Source organism: Callithrix jacchus, chromosome 1 (assembly GCF_049354715.1).
Source record: "Callithrix jacchus isolate 240 chromosome 1, calJac240_pri, whole genome shotgun sequence".
Classification (NCBI taxonomy): Eukaryota; Metazoa; Chordata; class Mammalia; order Primates; family Cebidae; genus Callithrix; species Callithrix jacchus.
This window is the reverse complement of record NC_133502.1, coordinates 206,606,807-206,628,556: the sequence shown is the minus strand read 5'-3', so window position 1 is coordinate 206,628,556 and position 21,750 is coordinate 206,606,807. Positions and strand designations below refer to the sequence as shown.

Genomic DNA, 21,750 nt, shown 5'->3' with positions numbered 1-21,750 from the left:
ATTCTAAGATGAACCAAGTCCAATTGAATCAAGGGAGAGAGGGAGAAGTAGGAAGAGTTAAACTGCAGTTGGCTTCTGAATGATGGTAAAACGACGACTGTAGCTGAGCATCCTTCACCATTTGATTTTTTTATGGAGGGTGTCTCATGCAGTGGAATGATTCCATAGCAACAAATAAATCCTTTGTTACTGGATGGGGAAAAGGAGTGAAGATGGCAGGTTCTGTTTTTAGTGGTTTCTCAGTGTCAGCCTAAAATGTAAATTTTTATGAAGAGTGGTCTTTCAGAAGTCAGTTGTACCAAGAACTTCTTCATCAAAGATGTGACATTTCTCTTTATCTTTTCTCTGCCTATGACAGATTTTTTTTTTTTTTTTTTTTTTTTGTATTCTTGTGGAGGAATAAGTAGCTGCAGAGAAGTTTATTGGCTGCTACTTGGTTAAAATATAAAGGGAAGGAGCCTCCTTTGTATGTCCTTTTCTGACAGCAAAATTGGCTTAGCCTTGAGATGTACTAATTTAGCACTCATTCATTGATTAATAGACCAAATGGATGTACCATTAGAAGTTCTCTGTTCCACAGAGTTTAAACATTTTTATTAGACAAGGTATGTTGAAGTAGGCAGGCTCCAAAAGACACTGGAAGGGAACTGCTTCAGAAATTAACTTCTGTTTAGAGTTTGTAGACATTTAAATCACATGCATTCCATCATCTCCATCTTATGCCATTACTTACTTTTATTTTAATCCTTTTTTCTCTCAACTTGACCTTTGACCTTCAACCTCTGACATCTCTTTAAAGAAGTGAATATGCAATATTATTTTATTAAGAAATATTCAAATGAAACATTAAACCGAGCTTTTGGAAGCTTTACACACTAGGAAAATTGTTTGTGAAATGTCTTCCATGGTAATCCAAGAGAGTTTATTGTCATATTTGCACAGAGAGTCTACTCACCAGAAATATGGGACTTCTTATTTTGGAACATTGCTGAATTACTTTATAAAGTGGTTGAATTAAGTCCTGTTCAATACAGTCATTTCAGTATATTGGCCAAACTTGAGAACCCATTATCTACCAAGTCTGTGTCAGATATATATTTACTCAAAGACATTTTCTCTTTATGTCTAATCATGTCAACTTCTGTGCATTACATTGAACACTAATTTCCCATGTTTTCTTTTTATTAACTAAAGCACTGTTTACATGGAAGATGGCAAGGAATAAGTCCAGTATTTCATGGGAACGGCCTAGAATTGCTTTTCAGCTTAGTAAACTAACTTCGTCATTAATCCTTATGTTCTAGCCTCCTTGTGGCATTTGATACAGGGAATATTGGAATTCTTCTAGAATTTAGATGAATATTCCCAGTAAGTGATTTGACTTAGGATACATGTATTCGTGTTTTTAATGCCAGCACTTCTTTATAGAAGGCATGTTTGTAAATCTTTGCCTGTATCCCCTTACTAAGATCTTTGAAGTGTAATTAATCACCACTTGGTCTCAATGCTTTCTATTTTATCAGCCTTCTCATTTTGAACAAGCCTTTTTTTCACTAAAATGCAATTAGGAGGCAGATTACTTTCTAATATCAGACTTTAACTGCAGCTGGAAACTATGAAAATGGAAGGGACTTAGTTAAATAAACATCAGAGATGAGTCTGATTTGCCTGTTGTGTGATACAAGGGCATAGCATATTTGGGGCATTCCAAAATATGACCACACTATCCTGAAAATATAACCAAATGTCACTGGAAATAGAATTAAGAAACATTCTAGTTACCTATAAGAAACAAGTTATTTTACATTCAACTTAAAAATATGATTTGATGACTTTACTTGCCAGCTTGTTTATTGTAACCGAGAAGGTAGGAGTGAAAATTTCCAGCTTCTTTAGTTGAATAATCAATGAACAGATTGTCTAAATTAAAACAACCTGATCTTGACTTAACAAATGTGAAGAAGAAAGTTTTATCTTTTATCTCTACTGCTATTCCATGTCTTTTGGTCCCAAAATAATGTTTTGGGGAAAGTCTGTGTGCACAAAAATACCTCAAAAGTTTGGAAATCTATGTTTAAGAATATAGTGTTGCTTAGGTTTTTTTGTTGTTTTTTTTTTTTTTTAAGCCATGGATTGTCTGTTTGCTACAAATTCATTCTCTAAACAGGAAAATAAACCCTTCTATTCTTAACCAGCTACCTTCTCAGTTTTATTATTTTAAATAAGACAGGATGCTCTTTGGTCAAGCCCAGAACTTCAGTTATCAATTGTATTTTTCAGAATTCCATGAATACTCTTACAGTCAAAAAAGAACCCTTAAAATCTTCCAGTTACTCCTTCCCACTCTGGATTATATTGTTACTATCTGGGATCCCCACTGCACCTTTCAATTCTTGGACCTTGGACCAATCACCTTAACCTTTAGCTCATTATCTCTGCTTGTGAAAGCAATGCATTGTGGGTATTTTTGGTTGTGTTTTTTTTTTTTTTTTAATTACATTTCTCTGTTTACTTTGGTCAGAATTGATTGACTTGTTTTTCTGAGGTGTTGCATTGGTTCTTAAAATGCTGAATAATAATACTTTGCATGCTTGTGTGATCAGCCAAATCTTATCGCATGTCTAATGTGCAGGGTAAAAAGCAGGTGATGTATGGATATCAGAAAAACATTTACATATTATTACAATACTGAAAACAAAATACTTAAACATAATTTTAAAACATACTTTGCATACAGGCCCTGCCCTAGTAGAATTCTTTGGGTTCAGTTTTTTCATGTTAAATCCCTCTTCATCCCTACCCTACTTTGTAAGCTCTTTAAAAGGAAACTTCCTCCTAGGGCAAGCTTTTTAAATAAAAAAAAAAAAATACTCCTCATACAAAAAGTTGTTTCCAAGCCAGCAGATTTTAGATAGGTATAATAGGCTCTTTTAGGAGTGTTTTTTACTGTGTTAGTCTTACTTTAATTACTGAATATCTGGATTGCACATTCCAGTTTTGCACACCTTTCCCTCTCCTCGCATGTCCTGGAGCTGTGTAACATTTGTGTGCACTTTCACATTTTTCTCACTGACTTGCTGAGGCCCCAAGCCCGGGTTATGTATTCATACATCACCTGCCTGTGTAGAGCGCATGTGCATGCTGCCGTCCTCAATAACCGGAATGTGTTTCTGTTCTTTTGTTTTTTTTTGTTTTTGTTTTTGTGTGGATTTTCTGCAGTGTGGTTTACCAGGACGGATTTTACGGTGCTGACCTCTATGTAAGTACACACACTGGGGCCTTCTCGACCCCATCCCCTGACAAGCCAGCCTTTTTTTTCTGTTTCTTTGGTTTGGTTTTATTTTTTCCTTTTAATTTATTTAATTTTAATTTTCTTTTTCCTTGTGGATATATATATATAAATATTTATATATTTAAGAATGCAAGCATGCTTCTCTGCCACTGCGCTTGCCCCTGGGTGCAAAAACTAAGCCTTTGGGTTTCCTGATCATTGCTAGTGTCAGTCTACTGGACATATTCTTTTCCCTTCCGTATACCCCACAGATGTTCTGTGGATCATTAATTTACTTGTGAGATGATCAGCAGGTTTAAAGTCTTTTATTATTGTCGTGTCATTTGCATACATAAATAACAGGACTAGCTTAGCCTTAAACCAGCTCTTTCCCTTTTCTGCTTTTCTTCTCATTTCACATCGCTCTTTAGATCATTAGAGCTTTGATTTATGTAGAGGTTAATAAGCTTTCTGATCTGTACATTTTCCTCTTTTACATACTTTGAGAGAACATGTCCTTGTGATAGTGAAATAAGGAACCGATGCCAGCGAAGAGTGTATAGTAATGAGAAAATGCCCATTTAGTTCTTAAGAGCCACTGGGGGAAATGAGTAGCATAATCAGCAACCCAGACTCTTCTTACAGCCATTTGACTATCGATTTGCTGATTCTACTAGCCGTATTTAAACTGTCTAGCTATTATTAAAGTTCCATGATTGTTTGTCACATGTTATTTGAAATGTGGACAAAGTAATTGACAAAGTTGAAGTTTTTGAGTCTTAAAGTCTTTTATTATGACCTCTTCAGGTGGACTTTTTCTGAATGCAAGCTTGATCTAACCACTTAAGTCATCAGGAAAGAATTTTTATAAGAAAAACTTATCAGCATGAAATGATTCTGTGGGGATAGGTTAAAATTGTCTAGAAATGCTTTCTCCACCCTTACTTTCCAAAATCAGTAAGAGAACCTTTTTAGTGAACTGTTTTCACAGTCTACCAGAGATTCTCACACAACCTAAAAAAGTTAATGTACTTGCAGAATGTACTCAGAGGTTTTATTTTTTGTAGGAAGTAGAGATGGAATAATACAGTTCTTCGAGGTACAGGTGACTTACCCATACTACTTAGTGTAGGCCTATAAAGGCCTTAATTTAATAACTACTTGAAGGAACCTTAGCCATGATTTGGTCCAACCTTCATGTATAGATATATTTCTCAGAGGCTTACCCAGAATTACATAAATTATTAATTCAGTCAGGCCTAAAACCCAGCTAATCCATATTTCATTACCTCTCCTTGTACTTTAATTAAAATCCACCTCTTTCCTCAGAATATTTTCAACAAGTAATGAAAGATACCTTTTTTCCTACATTCACAGTGAAGCTTGAGAACTGGGGAATCTATCCTGCTTCTATACCAGATTATACATTTCTAAATACACATACTTACATACAATGTTAGCATGTACATTCTCCCATGTACATTAGTGTCCATATTCTCATGAAACTCATCTTTATGTTATTTAACTTGTTTTCTTGAAATCTGGTCTATTAGAGCAAGATTTTCCATTTGAATTATTTCTTAAATCAAATTTTTTTCTTAAATACAACCTGTTTATATTTTATTAAGACTTGCCTACTTTGGCCAGGCATGGTGGCTCACATGTGTAATCCCAGCAATTTGGGAGGCCGAGGCAGGCAGTTGAGGTCAGGAGTTTGAGACCAGCCTGACCAACATGGTAAAACCCCATCTCTATTAAAAATACAAAAATTAGCCAGGTGTGGTGGTATATACTTGTAGTTTCAGCTGCTTGGGCCAAGGCAGGAGAATCACTTGAACCCTGGAGGCAGAGGTTGCAGTGAGCCAAGATTGCACCACTGCACTCCAGCCTGGGAAACAGCTAGACTACATCTCAGGGGAAAAAAAAAACAAAAGAGTTGTCCACTTCAACCTTGTTAAGTCAGTCAACCAATTTTTTTAAATAGTTCTCTCATTTCCTTACTTCACAATGTAAGATTTTATTGAGACATGATTTTTCTGCACCTGTTAATAAAATACTCTTGATTTTTTTTTAATCTACTAACTGGATTACCTTACTGAGCTAAACACAAGTAATTGAGTGTTTCTTGCTGAAATAATTTTTTTGAATCAGTGTCCCCTTGTTAATGAAAGTAATTAAGAGTAATGTTATTATTTCTTAATTCCTATCTTAAAGCAGAGTTATTTAGAGAAAAAAGTTGGTCACTAGTGCTGAAATAATATCCACGCCTAAACATGAAAAGCGAGAATACATTATAAGGTAACTACTGAGGTAGGCCTAATATAACTTGCTTTTAAACCTGTGTGTTCTCTATTCCACATGTGAGGGAGCAAAGGAACTTCTTCAGAAACACACAAACAACAAAAAAACTATTATTTTGCCTTGAGTTTGTTCTGCTTCTCTCCTTAAATTTTCCCATCTGTGGAAATCTGTCACTATACATTTAGTTCTTATTTCCTCTGAAAGGCATATTAGAAACAGAAGGAATAGAGAGTTTAGCATAAAAAATGCACTGAATCGGAGCTTGAAGATTTTAAATTGCTGTTTTTGCTTAAGTAAAATTAATTTAGGCTATTAATTTTGCAAGGTTTTTGTAATCTCTTTCACTGTTCCATTCTTAGACAGTGATTCCTGCTAGCCATTTTCTTTCTGTTTCTTTTATGGCACATTCCTCTCTGGAGAACTGATCTGGCAATTGTGTTCCTAGTTTGTAAAGAGACCTACCGTGATAGGATCTGGGAGTGTGGCAGCTAGATTATGTATCCATCCCTCCCTCTTCCTTTCTGACCAAGAGAAAAGGCATAGTTTGCCCTAATTCACTTTTTAAATGGGATAACAAACTGCTCCTAATTCACCTCCTGTGAAAAGCATGCTTGCATCCAAAGGAAAGAAAAGGCTGGTGGGCCCCTTAGCGGGCTTTTTGTATGATTGTTTTCCTTCCACAGCTGTGTTTTTTGAACTGCTCTTCCTGTGTTCTGTTATAGAATAGTCTTACAGGAACCAATCATTAGCGCTAAAATACCTCAGGTAGGAGTGCCAGTGTGACCTGCCAATCAATCAGATTGTGGATTGCAGTGAAAAAATTGAATTATACTAACCATTCCAGCTCCACGTTAGAGATGGGAACAGAGGCTTTTTTGGACAATCAAGACTTGTGAGCGTGTGATCTAAGCCCTGCTACCTCAGCAGTGCACACAGTCACATTCCGTACATAATGGCACTTCCTCCAAAATTAAGTGCTCCTGTCCTCTTGACACATATCCCAGCCAGGTGTATACTATGCACTGTCCCATCACTGCCACATCTTTTAATTTGTCAGTCACATTTACCTGTGTTATTTAAACTGTTTTTTTATATTTATATCTTAGCAGTTGGGGACATTTTCTCACTACTATAAATTTAGAAAAGAGAAAAAAGAGGAAGTCAAACTGTACAAATAGGATTCCTGAATCCCACTTTGGGCCCTGTAGTGAAGTAGTTAGGCTGTGGTGCTACGTAAGTTTAAAGTTGCCTTAAAAATCTAGACTTAAAGGACTCAAAAATTGAGACATGCATTTCCCTTGCCCTCTTCTCCTTTCACCCGAGAAGATCAGTGATTTCATTTGGATAGTAGCACACTTGTTAGAAAGATTGCTGATAGCTGGATGCTAGGAGAGAGAAAATAGTCGATGGCTTTTCACAATTCAGTTTATTTATGTGACTACCTAGCAAGATTTTGGAAATGAACTAATTTGGGGAGATGTGGAATAATAATATTTGAAAGGTTTGATTTATTGAAAATCATCTCTCATCTACCATAGAAATAATAGGAATCTATCAAGTTGATCATAGCAGTTTTTTCCCTTAACCCCAGTTTTAAATAATAATAAGATAAAATTTAAATACTTTAAAATTTTTTTGTAAGTACGTTTCAAAGGAGATAGACCTCAGTCAAAAGCAGTGACAGTATCACCATTATTGTAAGTTTCCATGTTACTCACATTTCATCAGTGATGCCATTTTGCCACAGAATAACTCTGTATCTCCTGGAACCATGTTTCTCAGCAGGGCTGGGGAGATGGTGAGGAAAAAGAGGGAGTTAGAATCATCCAAGGATAAATAAAGTGATTCCTGGAGGCCTAGCATTAAACATCCACGCTAGTTGGAATAGATCTCTGCTCTGCTGTAGTGATTTTAAGCATCACACCTGCCATTCCTTACCCCCCATCCCCCAACCCTCCTGCTCTCTTGATCTATACACTACATGCAGGTAACAAGCTTTCATTTTGTCTGCCGGTCTTGAAAAACACACTCTCCTCCTCAGTGTCACATAATGTCATTGTCTTCTGGGTAGAAAGAAGGTGTCTTGACATCACATGCTCACCAAAGTCCTGTTTTAATGTAAACTTTAAACAAAAATAAAATTAAGGGCTAGGTTAAAATCAAGACAAAGCAAAAGTCTTACCTAGTGTGAGATTAAGCTAATAAATATGCAGATAAAGGTCAGATATGGGGGGGGGATTCTATTCTATTCTGTTTTGCTCTAGATTAAAAGACAGCTACAGAACTGTGCCAAAAGATCATGTGGTCAACGTGGCAACATCATAAAGTTAATTAAATAATAAGATTGGTTCAGAGCAGAGTAGAAAATTCCTAGGAGATGACATTGAGCCATGAAAAACTGAGACTTTAAAAACTGCAGAAAACACTGTGGAAATGATCTTAAAGTCAACTTTTCAGAGGCATTTTCCTTTGAAGAAACTGGAAGTGGAACTCAGAGACATATTACAGATAGGCGAAAAAATACAGTTCCTAAACACAGGAAATATTTTAGAAGAATGCTATGGATTAGAATATACGACTGTTGACAGAGGGCGAGCATACATGTGAGTGCTGTGCATTAGAACTGTATTATATTGCCAGTGTCAGGCAGGTTGAATAGGGGAGTGATGGAGCATTGGGCGGCCCCACTGGGGACTCCAGGAGTCATTCAGAATGAATTGCAAAGGAATAAGAAGAATTCTTTTTAAAGGGGCATGTATGTATTTGAATCAAGCTTAGCCAAGCCAAATTTATCCAGCTATCAGAGTTCCAAAAAACCGTCCATGTGTGCCCTCCTACATTAGGGTGTGCTGTGGCCATGCTAATCCCCATTTTTTGTTTTATTTCAAATCACACACAGATAGAATCTGCAAACTGCTTCAGATCAAACAGGTCTGATTGTGTGTAAATACATATGTCCTTTTTAATTTTTATTATTAATGGTTGCTTCAGTTTTGCATCAGTGCATGGTTAAAAGCAATACACATCAGCTATTTCATGACTTCATATCTCCAAATGAATTATTTCTCCTCTTTTTTTGTTTGTTTGTTTGTGCAGTCAGCTGAAGAAATGTTAACATCTCACTCTAAATCTCTCAGTGGAGTCTCTGTTCCCTTCTCTGATATAACAGATGGGTTACTGCTTGTTATAATTATTAACATTGTGGTGTGGGCCAGGGCTAGGGTGGGCAAGATTTACTATTTCTTTGGGCTGGGGAGGGGCCAGTCGTTAGGGTATGGAATGTTAACTCAAGTGGTGACTGACTGTTTCCGTAATACCAGGTCGTTGTGGCTGCACGCTCTAGTAATTGAGGCTGTGTACTTCACCGAGCTTGTGGTAGAGCCTAGGGCAAACCGCTGTCCCAAGAGAATGCTGGGATAGATAGAGTTAGCCAATACGAGTCTGAACGTGGTGATTTTGCTGGTTGTTTTAGCTCCAGATGTTGGCATGCTTAGTTTTTAATGTGATTAATAAATGTGGCGCCATATCCCTCCCCACGCCTGAACCCTGTCTTTCCTACCTCCTTCCCACCCTTGTTCTTTTTGAAAAACTTAAGAAACAGTAATGAAAACCTTGGTGTTTCAAACTGCAGTTTGTTCTCATGTTTTATTAAAGTCTTTAGATTTTCTAGTAAGAGTGAAAGTCAAAAAAACGGTTTCTCAGCCTGAAATTTCTATGCACTTTGAAATATAGAATAGAAATAAATATATCTGAATTTTTTGTCTTACATTTTATAATATGTTTTGTTGAATAACTAAAGCAGAAGAAGAATTCTTCAAGTAAGAGTGCGTGTGTGTGTGTGTGTGTGTGAGAGAGAGAGAGAGAGAGAGAGAAAGGGGGGGAATACATCCATGATACACAATTAATTATTCTACTTTTGGAGTAGTCATTAGTGAATTACCAAGTTGTTTAGTAGGATATTGCCTGTCTGTCCTAAAATAGTCCTCCTTTTAAAGGTTTCTCTGTAATGCCATTATTATAAAGTAATTAGGAGAATAATCATGTTGAAGTCGTCTGCTTTAAAAAAAACTATTAATGTGTTTTTTCTTAATGCTGATATTCTTCTCGAGCTCTTTGTTTTCAATAAAATGTTTGCAACGCTGTTCTGTTTTCTTCAACATGAAAAGCAGAGAACTTCATCAAATTTAAACTTCAAAGTCAGAGTTCAGTTATAAAAGAAGAAAACCACTACAGATAGCGTCTCTCTGTCTCCTTCTGGACTGGGAGGAGGATTCTTTTCCATAATCTGATCCATTTGAATTGTTTTGGTTAGCAATAGCATTACTCCTAAACCACTGAGGTTCTGATGGCTTACTGTAGGCCTAGGAAAATGAGGGGAAATTGGTTCTGTCAGCAACCTCACTTAGAACCTCTTTTTTCCAGAATGAGTAGAATACAGCTCAAAGCTATGATATGATAGAGTACTCAAAGATTGTACCTCCAGTACTTCACTCAGATTTCCTGGGAGTCAGGTGTGAAGACTACCCTTGACTGAGTACTTTTGAACCTCAGTATCCCTTTGCAAGAATTTATACCTCTGCCATATGGCATAAGACTTCAATTTGTAATTTTTTTACTTAGGTAAACATGAATTGGGCTTTCACTGCTTTTATTGCTTTAACTTTTACAAATTTTTGATACTTTGATGTTTGAAGTAGTACTAAAGAGTATAATGCTGAATTACCCTGTTTGCAAAGAAGTTTTACTAAATAGCCCTGCTGTAAAGTTACACTAGCAAACGAATTCTAAATGAATGGAGCCATCTCTAGGTATAATGAAAAATTACTAGGGTTTATTTTAGTGTTAAAATTCCAACTGTAATTAACATTTGCTTTGTTTAACAAATGCTTTTACTGCTTCATTTCCTGTTTTAGATGCTTAAAAAAAAGTAAGGTAAAGACATACTTTAGTTAATTAAATTATGTTGTGGCCAGGATGTATGGCTTTGCCCAGATCTGTCTAGCCTGTCCATTTCCATAGACCTGGCTAGAATTCCAAGGAACCATGTTGACCAGAAACGGCCCCCAAGGGTGCTTTTATGCCATTTTCACATTCGTTACCATTTCATCGTCAGTGTTTGGTAATATTAATTATATTACCAAAGACCTGTAGAAGAATAGACCTGTAGAAGAATTTGTAATTAAGAAGGAAATGTTTACTTTCTAAGTCGCTCACTTGAAAAACAAATGAGGAATAATGTATAATCACTGAAAGCCAGTCGGGGATTTTTTTAAGTACATTTGAGACCATCCTGACTTCAAGCAGCATAAACTTGAAGAGCAGGAGTAAGTGTCCTCTCACAGTGCAGTTTCTTCATTTAGAGAAAGCACAAATTAGAAAGAAGCAAAAGTCTACAGAAGCTCATAAGAAATTACAGGTATTTCTAAAATAAGGTGTAACAGAAATAAAAGAAGCAAGCTAGGACCTGCCATGTAAGTAAGATGGCTAAGAAGAACAGGGATCCCATTATCTCAATCCCAAGAAATGATACAGAAGTAAATTAGAAATTTATTTTGTAGATTTAGAGAAAATCAAAAATTTGAAAAACTAGAAAGTAGAAAGCACAGGGCAAAAACCTTTCAGGTATTTATGAGAAATGGGCACATTTTATCCACAGAAATAAAATGTTCATGCTGTTGTTCACTGCTGAACTCATGTCCAGTTGGGTCAATTGAACTTAGTTGTTTTTGATAGTGAAAGGCCATAATAAAAATTTGCATCTGAATTAGGTTTAGGTAAAATAGATGAATTCTAGAAGGGTAAAGAAACATAGTAAAAAATAGAGTTTGCCACTTTTTAAAATATCCTGTCTCATGTGGCAAGCATTTGTTGTGATTGTCTCTGAAATACTTTGTGAAAGAGTGCATGGTTCACCTTGATAGTGAAAACCTTTTGTGTATTTGGGTTGTCTAAAGTGAGGTGAAATAGAAGGATGTGATGGTTTTGGTGGTTAGAAATTCTTTAGGACTGAGATATTTGGACCATTGGAAGAAAAGCTCAAAGTCCGCTGTAAGATTAGTATGTAAGAATCTCAAACCTTTTAGGGAAGGGAAATGCAGTTTAAATTCTAGAAGCACGGTTCCTGGTCTATTTGAATCCAGCCAAAGAATCCTCAGAAATTTGTAACCAATTTGTTCAAGTATGAAGTGTAGATCTGAGTTGGCAGACTTTCTGTAAAGGGCCAGGTGGTAAATATTTTTGGCTTCGTAGGACATTGGTCTCTGTTACAAGTACTTTCAAATACAGGTGGCAAGCTGCATTGGCTCACAGGCCAAAGTCTACTGACCCCTGATCTACATTGTTTTTCCTTCTAAATATGACCTGATTATCTTAGCTTCTTGGCAGACATGCTAGGCCGGATGGAGCAGAGGTTTCTGTTATATGCTGTAGTCTGTTACTAATGAATCAATCCAAGAACGCATTAGAGAATCCGAAGTCAGCACATGGAGATTTAATGTGTTTTAAATTTATAATTTATATTTCTTGTCAGAGTTCTCCCAATTTGCTGTAAATGTTTTCACTTTGGAAAGTTCCAACAAAGTCTGTAAAGTAAAACAGATCCAAAATGATATCTTCATGTCTGGTGTTTTACAGGTACTACCAAAGTTTATTTTTAATACTATCACAAATTGGAAAGCAAATCCTTGCATATCACAGGGCTTAATTTTTTATTGGAGGAATAATAACATGCAGACTGATGCAGTTTGAAACATTTTCTTCCCGTGTGTGTCTGTGTTTGTGTCAGTCTCTGCGTCTTCGTGTATGTACGTCTGTGTGTGGGCGGGTGTGTGTTTTTCTGTACACCTGGGGGGGAGAGGTATCTGTAAAGTCAGTTCTCTTTTCTCCTGTAGGGTGGATATGCAGCCTACAGATATGCACAGCCTGCTACTGCAACCGCAGCCACCGCTGCTGCAGCCGCTGCCGCAGCTTACAGCGACGGGTATGTACAGAGACAGAGGTGAGCTCTGGGATGCATGAGAGCTGCTCCATCCCAAAATGTCGCCCATTTTCCTCCCTTTACTGTTTCCACAGCAGCTCTTAGCACATTAGGCATCTTGCCAGCCTGGGCTTTCTGCAGACCTCTTGATGGCATCTGTCACGCCCAAAGCACAAGGCACTGACTCTATACTTCACTCCCTCTTTCTTGTTCTCATCTCTAATTTGGCTTTGACTCCAGTCTCTCTCTTCCTCATCTCGAACTCCTTTCTTTTCCATTTTGTGGAAGTACTTAAGAATTTTTCAGTTATTGTATTCGGGAATAGAAGTAGAAAGGTTTTTTCTGTTCCTCATAATTCCAGTTTCTTTGTGATAATCCAAGACCAAAGTGGCTCACAGTCTTTAGCACGGTAATCTCTTTAATTTTTTTAGATCACACACTTTTCTTTATCTGTCTGATTGTGTTTCTTCTTTCCAGTTATGGCAGGGTGTACACAGCCGACCCCTACCATGCCCTTGCCCCTGCCGCTAGCTATGGAGTTGGCGCTGTGGTAAGTGTATGCACCATTGTTTTAGAAAACCATTTTATTCCTTCTTTTACCCATAGACTACAAAAGGAAGGTAGTAAATTCAGCCTTTCATCCACTGTCAGGGTATTAAAGCCACTCAGATCTACCTGGAAGTTTCATGTCACCCTCTTTATTTGTGTGTTATTATAATGTGAGCCACATGGCCTGGTTAAGGGCAGCAGAAAGGAATGATCAGGGATAGTGTGCCCCGAGTAGTGGCACCATTTGTTAGAGAAATAAGGGAACTGGTGAATGTTTTCTGTTGGTTCAAATGTTGGGTGCATACCTGTGGCATAATTTCATTGATAGATGTTGGCAAAGGAGCATGGAGCATAAGGCTCTCTAGTTTTCACAGTAAGCTTTTCAAAAACTTGTTTAAAATACAAATCTAAAAGTTGTCCCTGCTATTCCTAAACCTCTGGTAGGTAGTACTAGAAATTGCCAAGTGAATGCTTTGTGAGCATATTTTATTACCAATTATTGATTATTGATAACAACTGTGGCAAAATACAGTGTTTTTGAGAGAGGTATCAAAGAAGTCTGTAGAAGTAGCATAATTTCTTCTGACCAACATCCTGACTGCAGTATTATTATGTTGGCTTGCGTGCCTCCAGTTTCAGTGATTAGGGTTCACAGGCTGCAACAAAGAAAAGCCATTCCACAGCGACACCTCCGCATGCCAGGCTTGCTCTCTAATCCAAAATGCAGCTGGGCAGCTACCTCTGAATATGGGCAAAGTTGTTTGAAAAGGAGACAGAATGAAGTGTAAAATGTAAGACCTACAGGAATATGAGAAAGGCACTTCCCACACCAGATTTCTACTGATGAAGATTTGCAGAAGGAAGTAATAGGGGGTCCTGAGTGAATATGTGTTTGTAAGTGAAGTAGAGCATTACATTATAAAGACAGTGGTGGAAGTTCCTGAGGTTTTCTTTCATCCTAAAATAATGTAAGTCCTATGCTAAAAGAATGGCCTGAGAATGATACATTCCTGGCCAAACTTCTAACTGAAAGAGATAAGCCGTTAGATAAAGTCATATATATATATATATATAAATGTGACTGTGTCACGAAATAGCCTAGTTGGTGTGCTTTGTAGATGATAGAGGAAATAGACGTTACTAAAGACTGAATCAGGTCTAGATGCAGCACCAGCTTAAACGTGGGCTGTGACCACACATGGCAGAGATTGTCAGAAGTGACATGCACTGCCTGTGAGTCATATGGGAGAACCAGAAACTGATGATGTGTATTGTTTCTCTTCTGTGCTAATTCATGTAAATCATGAAATAAAATGTCATCATACTCTCCTTGAGAATATCAGGTCAGCAATAAATATGTTGGGCCCTGGTTTGAGCACCTTAGAGGCAGAAGTTAGTGTCCTGACTCACTGCACAAGGCAATGCTTGATGAGTTGCTTTGAGGCTTCAGAGGGGGTTGTGTTTCCAGATCCCTTCTCTGAACATTTCTTTTCACTTTAAATGGTTCTCTCATCAACCTTTTAATTGTTGTTATGTTTTTGATTACTACAGGCGAGTTTATACCGAGGTGGCTACAGCCGATTTGCCCCCTACTGAAGTGACGTGAGACCCCTGCAAATGGGACAGCCCCCCAGTTCATGAGGCCTGGCTATTGCAATATTTACTAGTAGAGGAACTCTATAGCAAGATGAAGAGGAAAAACAAACAAACAAAAAAACACACAAAAAAAGAAAGAATACTTTTTATACCTCACTATGTTCTTTGAATATGTATTTTTCCTTTAAATTTCTGCCTTTAATTCTTTTGTTCCAAAGATTGTGCATTTTTTTCTTTTTTCTTTTTTTTTTAAACTGTGGTAAAAAAAAATAATAATAATGCATTTCCATGTCTGTATGTCCGTGCTTAGCTTATTCTGTCAATCATGGAAGAGGCAGTCAAAGAGGAAGGAGAGACATTAGGAGCTGATAAATGCATCTGATCAGAAATCAGCAGGCAGAATTACCAAAGTGTATCTGGTGCTGAATGGCTGGGGGACAAGCAGAAGTGGAAGAGATATTTCTGCAACAGGATATTCTTCTAGTCTTCTGAGTTTCTGGTCTTTGACAGGCAATTCTGGTTGGCCGTGGCTGGAATCCACATGCTGATAGATAGGAATTTGTGCTTATAAAGCAGGGGAATTAAAAAGACGCTTTCCTCTCCTCTTCCCTCCTGTCTTCTCCATTCTTTTTACAATCATCTTACATGAACAGCCTGAGACAGTTGACATAGTTTTTGGAATTATAGTATTGATATTTCCAAACGTGCTCTCAGACTGTGGATAATAAACACCTCATTAGGAAACCAATCTCAGAATGAACTCTGGAGTGTGAAAAGATCATTTATTTTTGTTCTGTAACCTGGCATCCCTTCTGGACTTCTTCTCCTTTAATTGAACCACAGCTTAGCTCATCTATTCTTTTATTAATACCCTGCTCTCATGTCCATAAGATTCAGGAATTTAGGACCCAGGGACAGAAAAATGAATAAGCCAGTGACCAGATTTCCCCCAGATGTCTGGGCACAGCTTGAAGATTAGACATACAAATTGTTCACAGCCATTAAAGAGGGCATGGAAGAGAAAAGGAATATTTGAAGATCTGATATTTCTTCCTTTTTTTTTTTTTGCCTCAGAAAGTACAAAGTTTAAAAATAGAATAAAAAATCTGCTGGGGAAAGGTGGAGTACCAGGTCCTAGGTCAGCAGTCCCTGGAAGTTTTGGTGATTAGGACATGCAAGGGCAGGCAGAGGCACTTTGTACGTGCTCCGAAGCCATAGGAATTTTCATCTCCCAGAGCCTTTATGAGTCACTTCTCTATCCACAGTCTTGAGCCCTGCTGTGGCTATCCCGCCAAGCTTCTCACTGTCCTCCAAAGACACCCGGCTGAGCACCTGAACCACTTTGTATACATTAACACTACAGGACATAAAATGTGTAGCCCCTGAGATTGCTGCCCTCCTATGTTGGAATGAGGGTCTGAAATGGCAAGGGTCTTCTGTATTGCCAGAAAGAGTCATGCAGTGGCAGCGGCAGTGAGTCACTGCCATTGCTGTCTGGCTATAATTTTCTATATTATTAAGGTAGGAGAGAAAGTGTTTCTCTTCTAGCTATTAGATATAACTGATAAAAGCAAGTGTCCTACAGCATTTCCAAAATGAAGGCATTAGGAAATAGAAAAACACGGTCTTTTTGGCTCCCTGGTCTATTCACATTGGTACTAGGGTGACCTTTCACCCAAGGGACAGCTGCTAAAGGGAGTAATTCAGAGACATGGAGCTTCTGGTTTGTTATGGGTTTGCTTTTGGTTTGTTTTTTAACTCCTGCCTCCACACATGTTCTTGACTGATAACTGACTCATGTCCCTGAATTAAAATGACTGACCTATGACAGCATCAAGCATTCTTTGGAAACAGAGTGATGTATCTGAGAGGGCATTGGCCTGTCGTGTATAATGCATATCCTTTCCCCCTTAAGAATCCTGTTTCGCCTCATAACTGGGAGAGAGGCTGTGCCTGAAACTAGGGGCGACATCAAGGAAGCTAGAGGCCTCGATGCAATTATTACTGATTCTGGGGAGGAATATAGAGAATAAGGGGACACCAACTGCCCGGTCCATTGGCCATTTTTAAGGGTCCCCCTACCCCAAGCCAAAGTTTGGTTTGTTGCTGTTAAGACAATTTTTGTTGTATGTATATAAATATTTTAGTTAGAGGAGGGGGGAAGGGGATGCAGGGCTTTCACAGTTCTAGGGAATGGGGGCAGGGAGGATTTTGCTTTCGCTTTGAGGGAGAACTTAGCTGACTAAAAGAACAGAAATTTGGGGTCATGATCAAAAAGGGACCATTCCCAAAAGATGGCAAGCCACTTACTTAGTGGAGACTAGGCCAGATTCTAAATGGTTGTATCCATAGCAGGGGAGAATAGGAGAATGAGTTTAAGAGTTTTTCTCTTCTTTTTTCCTAGAAAGAGGTAAGGATAATGGGAAAGGTAGAGAAGGTAGCTCCCACAGACCTTTTAAGGGAGGCGGAATCTTGAGCTTGAGGCACCTTTAGTGCATCTCAGTTCAGCTGGTTCTGGCTGAGGCCTCCGAAGGCAAGCACTGGGCTTTCCAGTGGGTTCTGCTGCATTTCCAGGGATGGTGTTTAACACCGCTTCCTCCAGCTCCCTTTTCTAAGACTAAATGCAGTTCTGCTTTTCATAAAAGGGTCTTTGGTTTTCAGTGTCAACAGTAAAAATTGGGGCTCTTATAAGCATCTGGACTTCACAGTGTCAAGCTCCCGGTCACCTTTTGAATTTTGAGACTCCATACAGTCAACTTCATCAGAGGCAGGTTTCTCAAAGCAGCAGTGCTTGTCTGTTCGTGAGTCTGGTTCTCACTGTATTAAGAAAGAGAGTCAGAGGAGTCTGGCATTTCATGAGTTTGTTAGAGGATGCTGGCTGATAACTCCAGAAAACTTAATGCTCAATCACAGTACGTCCATGATTCTTTTTCAGCTTTACTGTATGTAGTTCATGACCTGCACTTTCTATACTCTTGGAAGCTGGGCTCCTAAAGGAGGCCTCTAGTGAAAACTTTTATCTTCACGTCCCTCTTTTAGCCCAGAGAGCTGCCCATAGGCATTTTCCAGAATTCCTTGTGTCACTTAGTTCAGTTTCTATATTAACTCAGATCAGCCATTGTGATTCACCATTTGTCAGGCTCTCAGGTTTAACAAAACCTATCACCATCATCCTCCAACAGCCACAGTCTGAATTGAGCCAGCGTTTTTTTGTTTTGTTTCTGTTTTTGTTTTTTCCCTTGAGAAAGAAGTGGACTGGGGCACAACTCTTAGTTTGAGGGAAGCTAGCGGACATCTAGCCAATAGAAATCACCGATAGCAGCTTTTCCTCAAATGTGTGACTCCTCAGGGGCTGAACTGCTCTTAGTTTAGAATTATGCTTTACTAGAGAACAAGCAGATCAGTGGGTTAGTCACTGCCATCCTGTAACTAGTTATACAGCTTCCAGACATGAGGGAGACATCACACAGGGATGGAAGCAACCCCAAGGATATGCGAGAAGGGCATGATGAACAGCCTTCCCTCTCGGGGAGAGCAAGGTCAACCAAGGACAGACTGGAAAGCACTTAGATGTTTAAGGAGGGAAAAGGGGAAACTTTGATGAGCTTTCCCCTTTTGCCAAGTTCAGCCAGTTCTCTGCTGCTTGCAACCCTCTAGCACAGTAACATTTGCAGAATTGCAGATTTTTCCCCCAGATACTAGGAGGAAAGGGACTTTGGGGGTGGGGGTGGGGAAGGGGTCGTGGTGTTTTAAAAGCATAAGTTAACCTGTTTGCACTGTTTTAAGATAGGAAAAAAATAGTGGGCAAGGTGAACATCAGACGTAAATTTGTGTGTTTTTATTTTGTCATGCTCTTGAAAATGTTTGACCATTTGTAGTATACACAGTGAAACTTGATTCTCTGTTGCATAAAACACTATATATTTTTGGAAATGTTGCTGTCCAAAAGCCTCTTCCCTCCCTTTGCTTTTCCTGTGTACTTCCTTTATACTTGCTTTACTGATCAGCCAGGCAATAGCCATGCAAGAGCTGGAGCATGAAACAGGGCCCTTTCCAAGTAGGCTCTGGGTGTCCTAAGCCAGCGTGTGCCCTCTGGTTTAGTGAGAGCAGTAGAGTCCCTGGCACCTTTCTTTGCAAATAAGGCTTACAGACCAGACTGCAGCAAATTATCAGATTCCTCAATCAGATGCACTAGGAGTGAGGAGCCCAGGAATGGAGGGGATTCCTGAAGTATTGCAGTTGGCTGTAGTAGCTGAGTTCTTATCCTTGTTACCGAAACTGTAGCCAGTTACAGTTTACTCAGGAAAACGGTAGATCAATTCAGCCATGGTAGTGCTGGTTGGCAGGGATTGGTAACGGAGAGAACCGCTCATCAGCCAAAACTCAAGCCCTGCCTCTTAGGAGGCCACCAGCAGAGGGACTTGGTCCTCCTTGTCTGGTAGTCGTGTACATGCCCATGACTTGAGGACTCCACTCACACTGGCGAGCAAGAAGGGAACAGTGATTCTCTTTTCTCTCCCTACCCCCTGCCCTTTGTTACCAACACCAGTTTCCCAGGGGGTACATGAGTTTTTGAATTTTTAAAAAATGTTTTTTGGTTTGGTTTTTCTGGGGCCTAATAAGTGCTTTAAGCAATGTCTATACCCCATCAAGACTCCCAGCTTAGTCATTTTCTTGTGTTTTTCTGTTCACAGTATTTGTGTGTGTGCTTGTTTTGGCAGCTCATTTTGGCTGTATTATATATCGAGTGATGAATTGATTCTCTTTTTTTCCCTAAGGGGTATGAATTGTTTTTCTTGTGTTATATTCTGCTTGTGAATAGCTGGAGCAAACCTGGGGCTGACACACGTAAGCTAGGGCTGCAAAGTGAGAAGAGAGCCGGTGGAGTGTACTTGTCCCTGACAGGCTGACCTACCTGAGTCTCTGAGCTTTTCAGTCCAAATCTTTGCAAGGCTCAAAATGCCACAGAACCTCTCCTCTTCTCCCTACTCCCCATGGCAGGGACCGGACCATCCCTACATGCAACATGCTGTTCCTCAGCCCCTCCCATTGCCATGGCAAAACAGGTACCTTTGGGGCATGGGGCATTACATGGGATGCTTATGTAATCGACCACCTAGCCTTCTCTCTCCCCTCCCGACCTCCCCCAGAATCACTTCCTAGGACACCCGAGCTGCTTGCCCAGGGTCCTGTTTCCCTGCTAACTCCAGAGAAGCACCCCAGGGCTTTGTGACAGTCTCGAATTCCCTTCCCTTCTCGTTAAGAATCATATTGTATAGTAGCTTTCAGACCATACAGTATTCATTGGGTTACTCCTATTATTATCAAGTAGCTGGAATTGTGAAGTTCGGAGTAGTTAGATCTTTAGCTTTTATTCCTTATTTTTTTGTATTACTCTCCATGTGTATAAATTATTGATCATGTTGCTGGCTTTTATAAACTCTAAGCAAAGGAGGAGCACTGCCTCAGCCTTTGCATATGGTAATGAAGCACTGTTTTTAAATAAAAGAGAGAAACACCATTCTTTGCCTGTGTGGATTGATCTTGTTCTGTTGCCTCTGCCTGAGGCTCCAGAGATACAACTTGGAGGGAAAAGCGAGAAGGAAAACTGCGTCCCGAGGTGAGGCTACAAATGCTGGTCAGCCAGAAGGTGAGGGAGGCCAGCGGCTGGGCTTGTGTCAGCTGCTCTCAGCTTCCCCCGCTGCTGAACTCCAGTCTGTCCGAAAGCTGATGTTGTGCTTCTACTTCTGAAATCTTCCAGCTTCACTTCCTCACCGTCCACCCTCCCCTAGACTCAGCTGCTGCCTTTACTGTACCTCAGACATTGTACTTGCTAGGGGCTATCGCACCACTTGACCTTGTCCAGGTGTCATTTCTCTGCCTTGCCGCTTCTGTTCTTGCTGCCCCTGGCTCTCCTGCTGCCACCCAGGCTCCCTTGCTTTTTGTTCAGCCATAGAAAATATGTCTTGCCTAGCCCTTTCCTTCCTTTTTCTTTTTTTCCCCCCTTAAGACAGGGTCTCACTGCATTGCCCAGGCTGGAGTGCAGTGGTATGATCACAGCCCACTAGCCTCAAACTCCTGGACTCAAGCAATCCTCCCACCTCAGCCTCCCAAGAAGCTGGAACTACAGGCATGCGCCACCACACCCAACTGTTCTTTAAATTTTTTGTAGAGATGGGGCTTCACTATGTTGCCCAGGCTGGTCTCAAACTCCTGGCCTCAAGTGATACTTCCACTTCAGCCTCCCAAAGTGCTGGCGTTACAGCCGTGAACCACCACTCCTGACCTCTTTCCTTTGTTACCTGTGCTTTTCACCCATCCCTTGCTGTATTTGGTTTCTGAGCCAATAATTCCCAAATCCCTGAAATTCTCCATAATCCATACATCTCTAACTCCCTTTACTTCACCATACGAGATCATCATGCTTCCTATTTCACAGAGAACATGGAGCCTGTCAGACACACTGTCTCTGAATGAATTTTTGCTACCAGATCGATAAACCTACTTGCATTTCACCCAGGGTGGCTTTCCCCTTCTCTCTTGTTCTAATACAGGCATTCTTCACATCACCGTGAACCCCACACATGTGATCTGCATCCCAGCCTTTCCCACCTGCTCCGTGCACCGCTTCCGTTTCTTCCCTTGCCTGGTTAACCTCTTCCTCTCAATAGTCCCTTAGGCTCTTAAGCATGCTTAAATCTTAGTTAAAAAGAAAAATGGAAAAATCTCAAGTTATTCCTCTTTTTATTGTTTTATTTTTTTTAATTTGGTGGGGTTTGTTTTGTTTTGTTGAGACGGCATCTCACTCTGTTGCCTGGGCTCCAGTGTAGTGGCGCTGTCCTGATGCACTGCAATCTCCACCTCCCAGATTCAAGCAATTCTGCCTCAGCCTCCCGAGTAGCCAGGATTATGGGCCTGCACCACCAAGCCTGGCTAATTTTTGTATTTTTAGTAGAGACAGGGTTTCATCATGTTGGCCAGGCTGGCCTCAAACTCCTGACCTCAAGGATTCACCTGTCTTGATCTCCCAAAGTGCTGGAATTAAAGGCATGAGCCA

At 39.6% G+C, this 21,750-nt stretch overlaps 1 protein-coding gene across 50 annotated transcripts in view; it reads left to right on the top strand.

Moving 5' to 3' along the window:
• Positions 1-20,214, top strand: part of RBFOX2 (RNA binding fox-1 homolog 2) — a 287,551-nt gene extending 267,337 nt beyond the window's left edge. For 17 of the 50 annotated variants that reach the window (XM_078339469.1, XM_078339486.1, XM_078339464.1 and 14 more), the window contains 4 exons: positions 3,220-3,259; positions 12,463-12,551; positions 13,026-13,098; positions 14,649-20,214. In XM_078339469.1, coding sequence (XP_078195595.1) covers positions 3,220-3,259; positions 12,463-12,551; positions 13,026-13,098; positions 14,649-14,693 — 247 coding nt within the window. In that variant the 3' untranslated portion in view covers positions 14,694-20,214. Of the gene's footprint in view, positions 1-3,219; positions 3,260-6,294; positions 6,338-8,471; positions 8,504-12,462; positions 12,552-13,025; positions 13,099-14,648 lie in introns of all 50 variants that reach the window. The other 33 variants (XM_078339474.1, XM_078339515.1, XM_078339471.1 and 30 more) reach the window with 3 other exon arrangements.
• Positions 20,215-21,750: the final 1,536 nt, after the last annotated feature.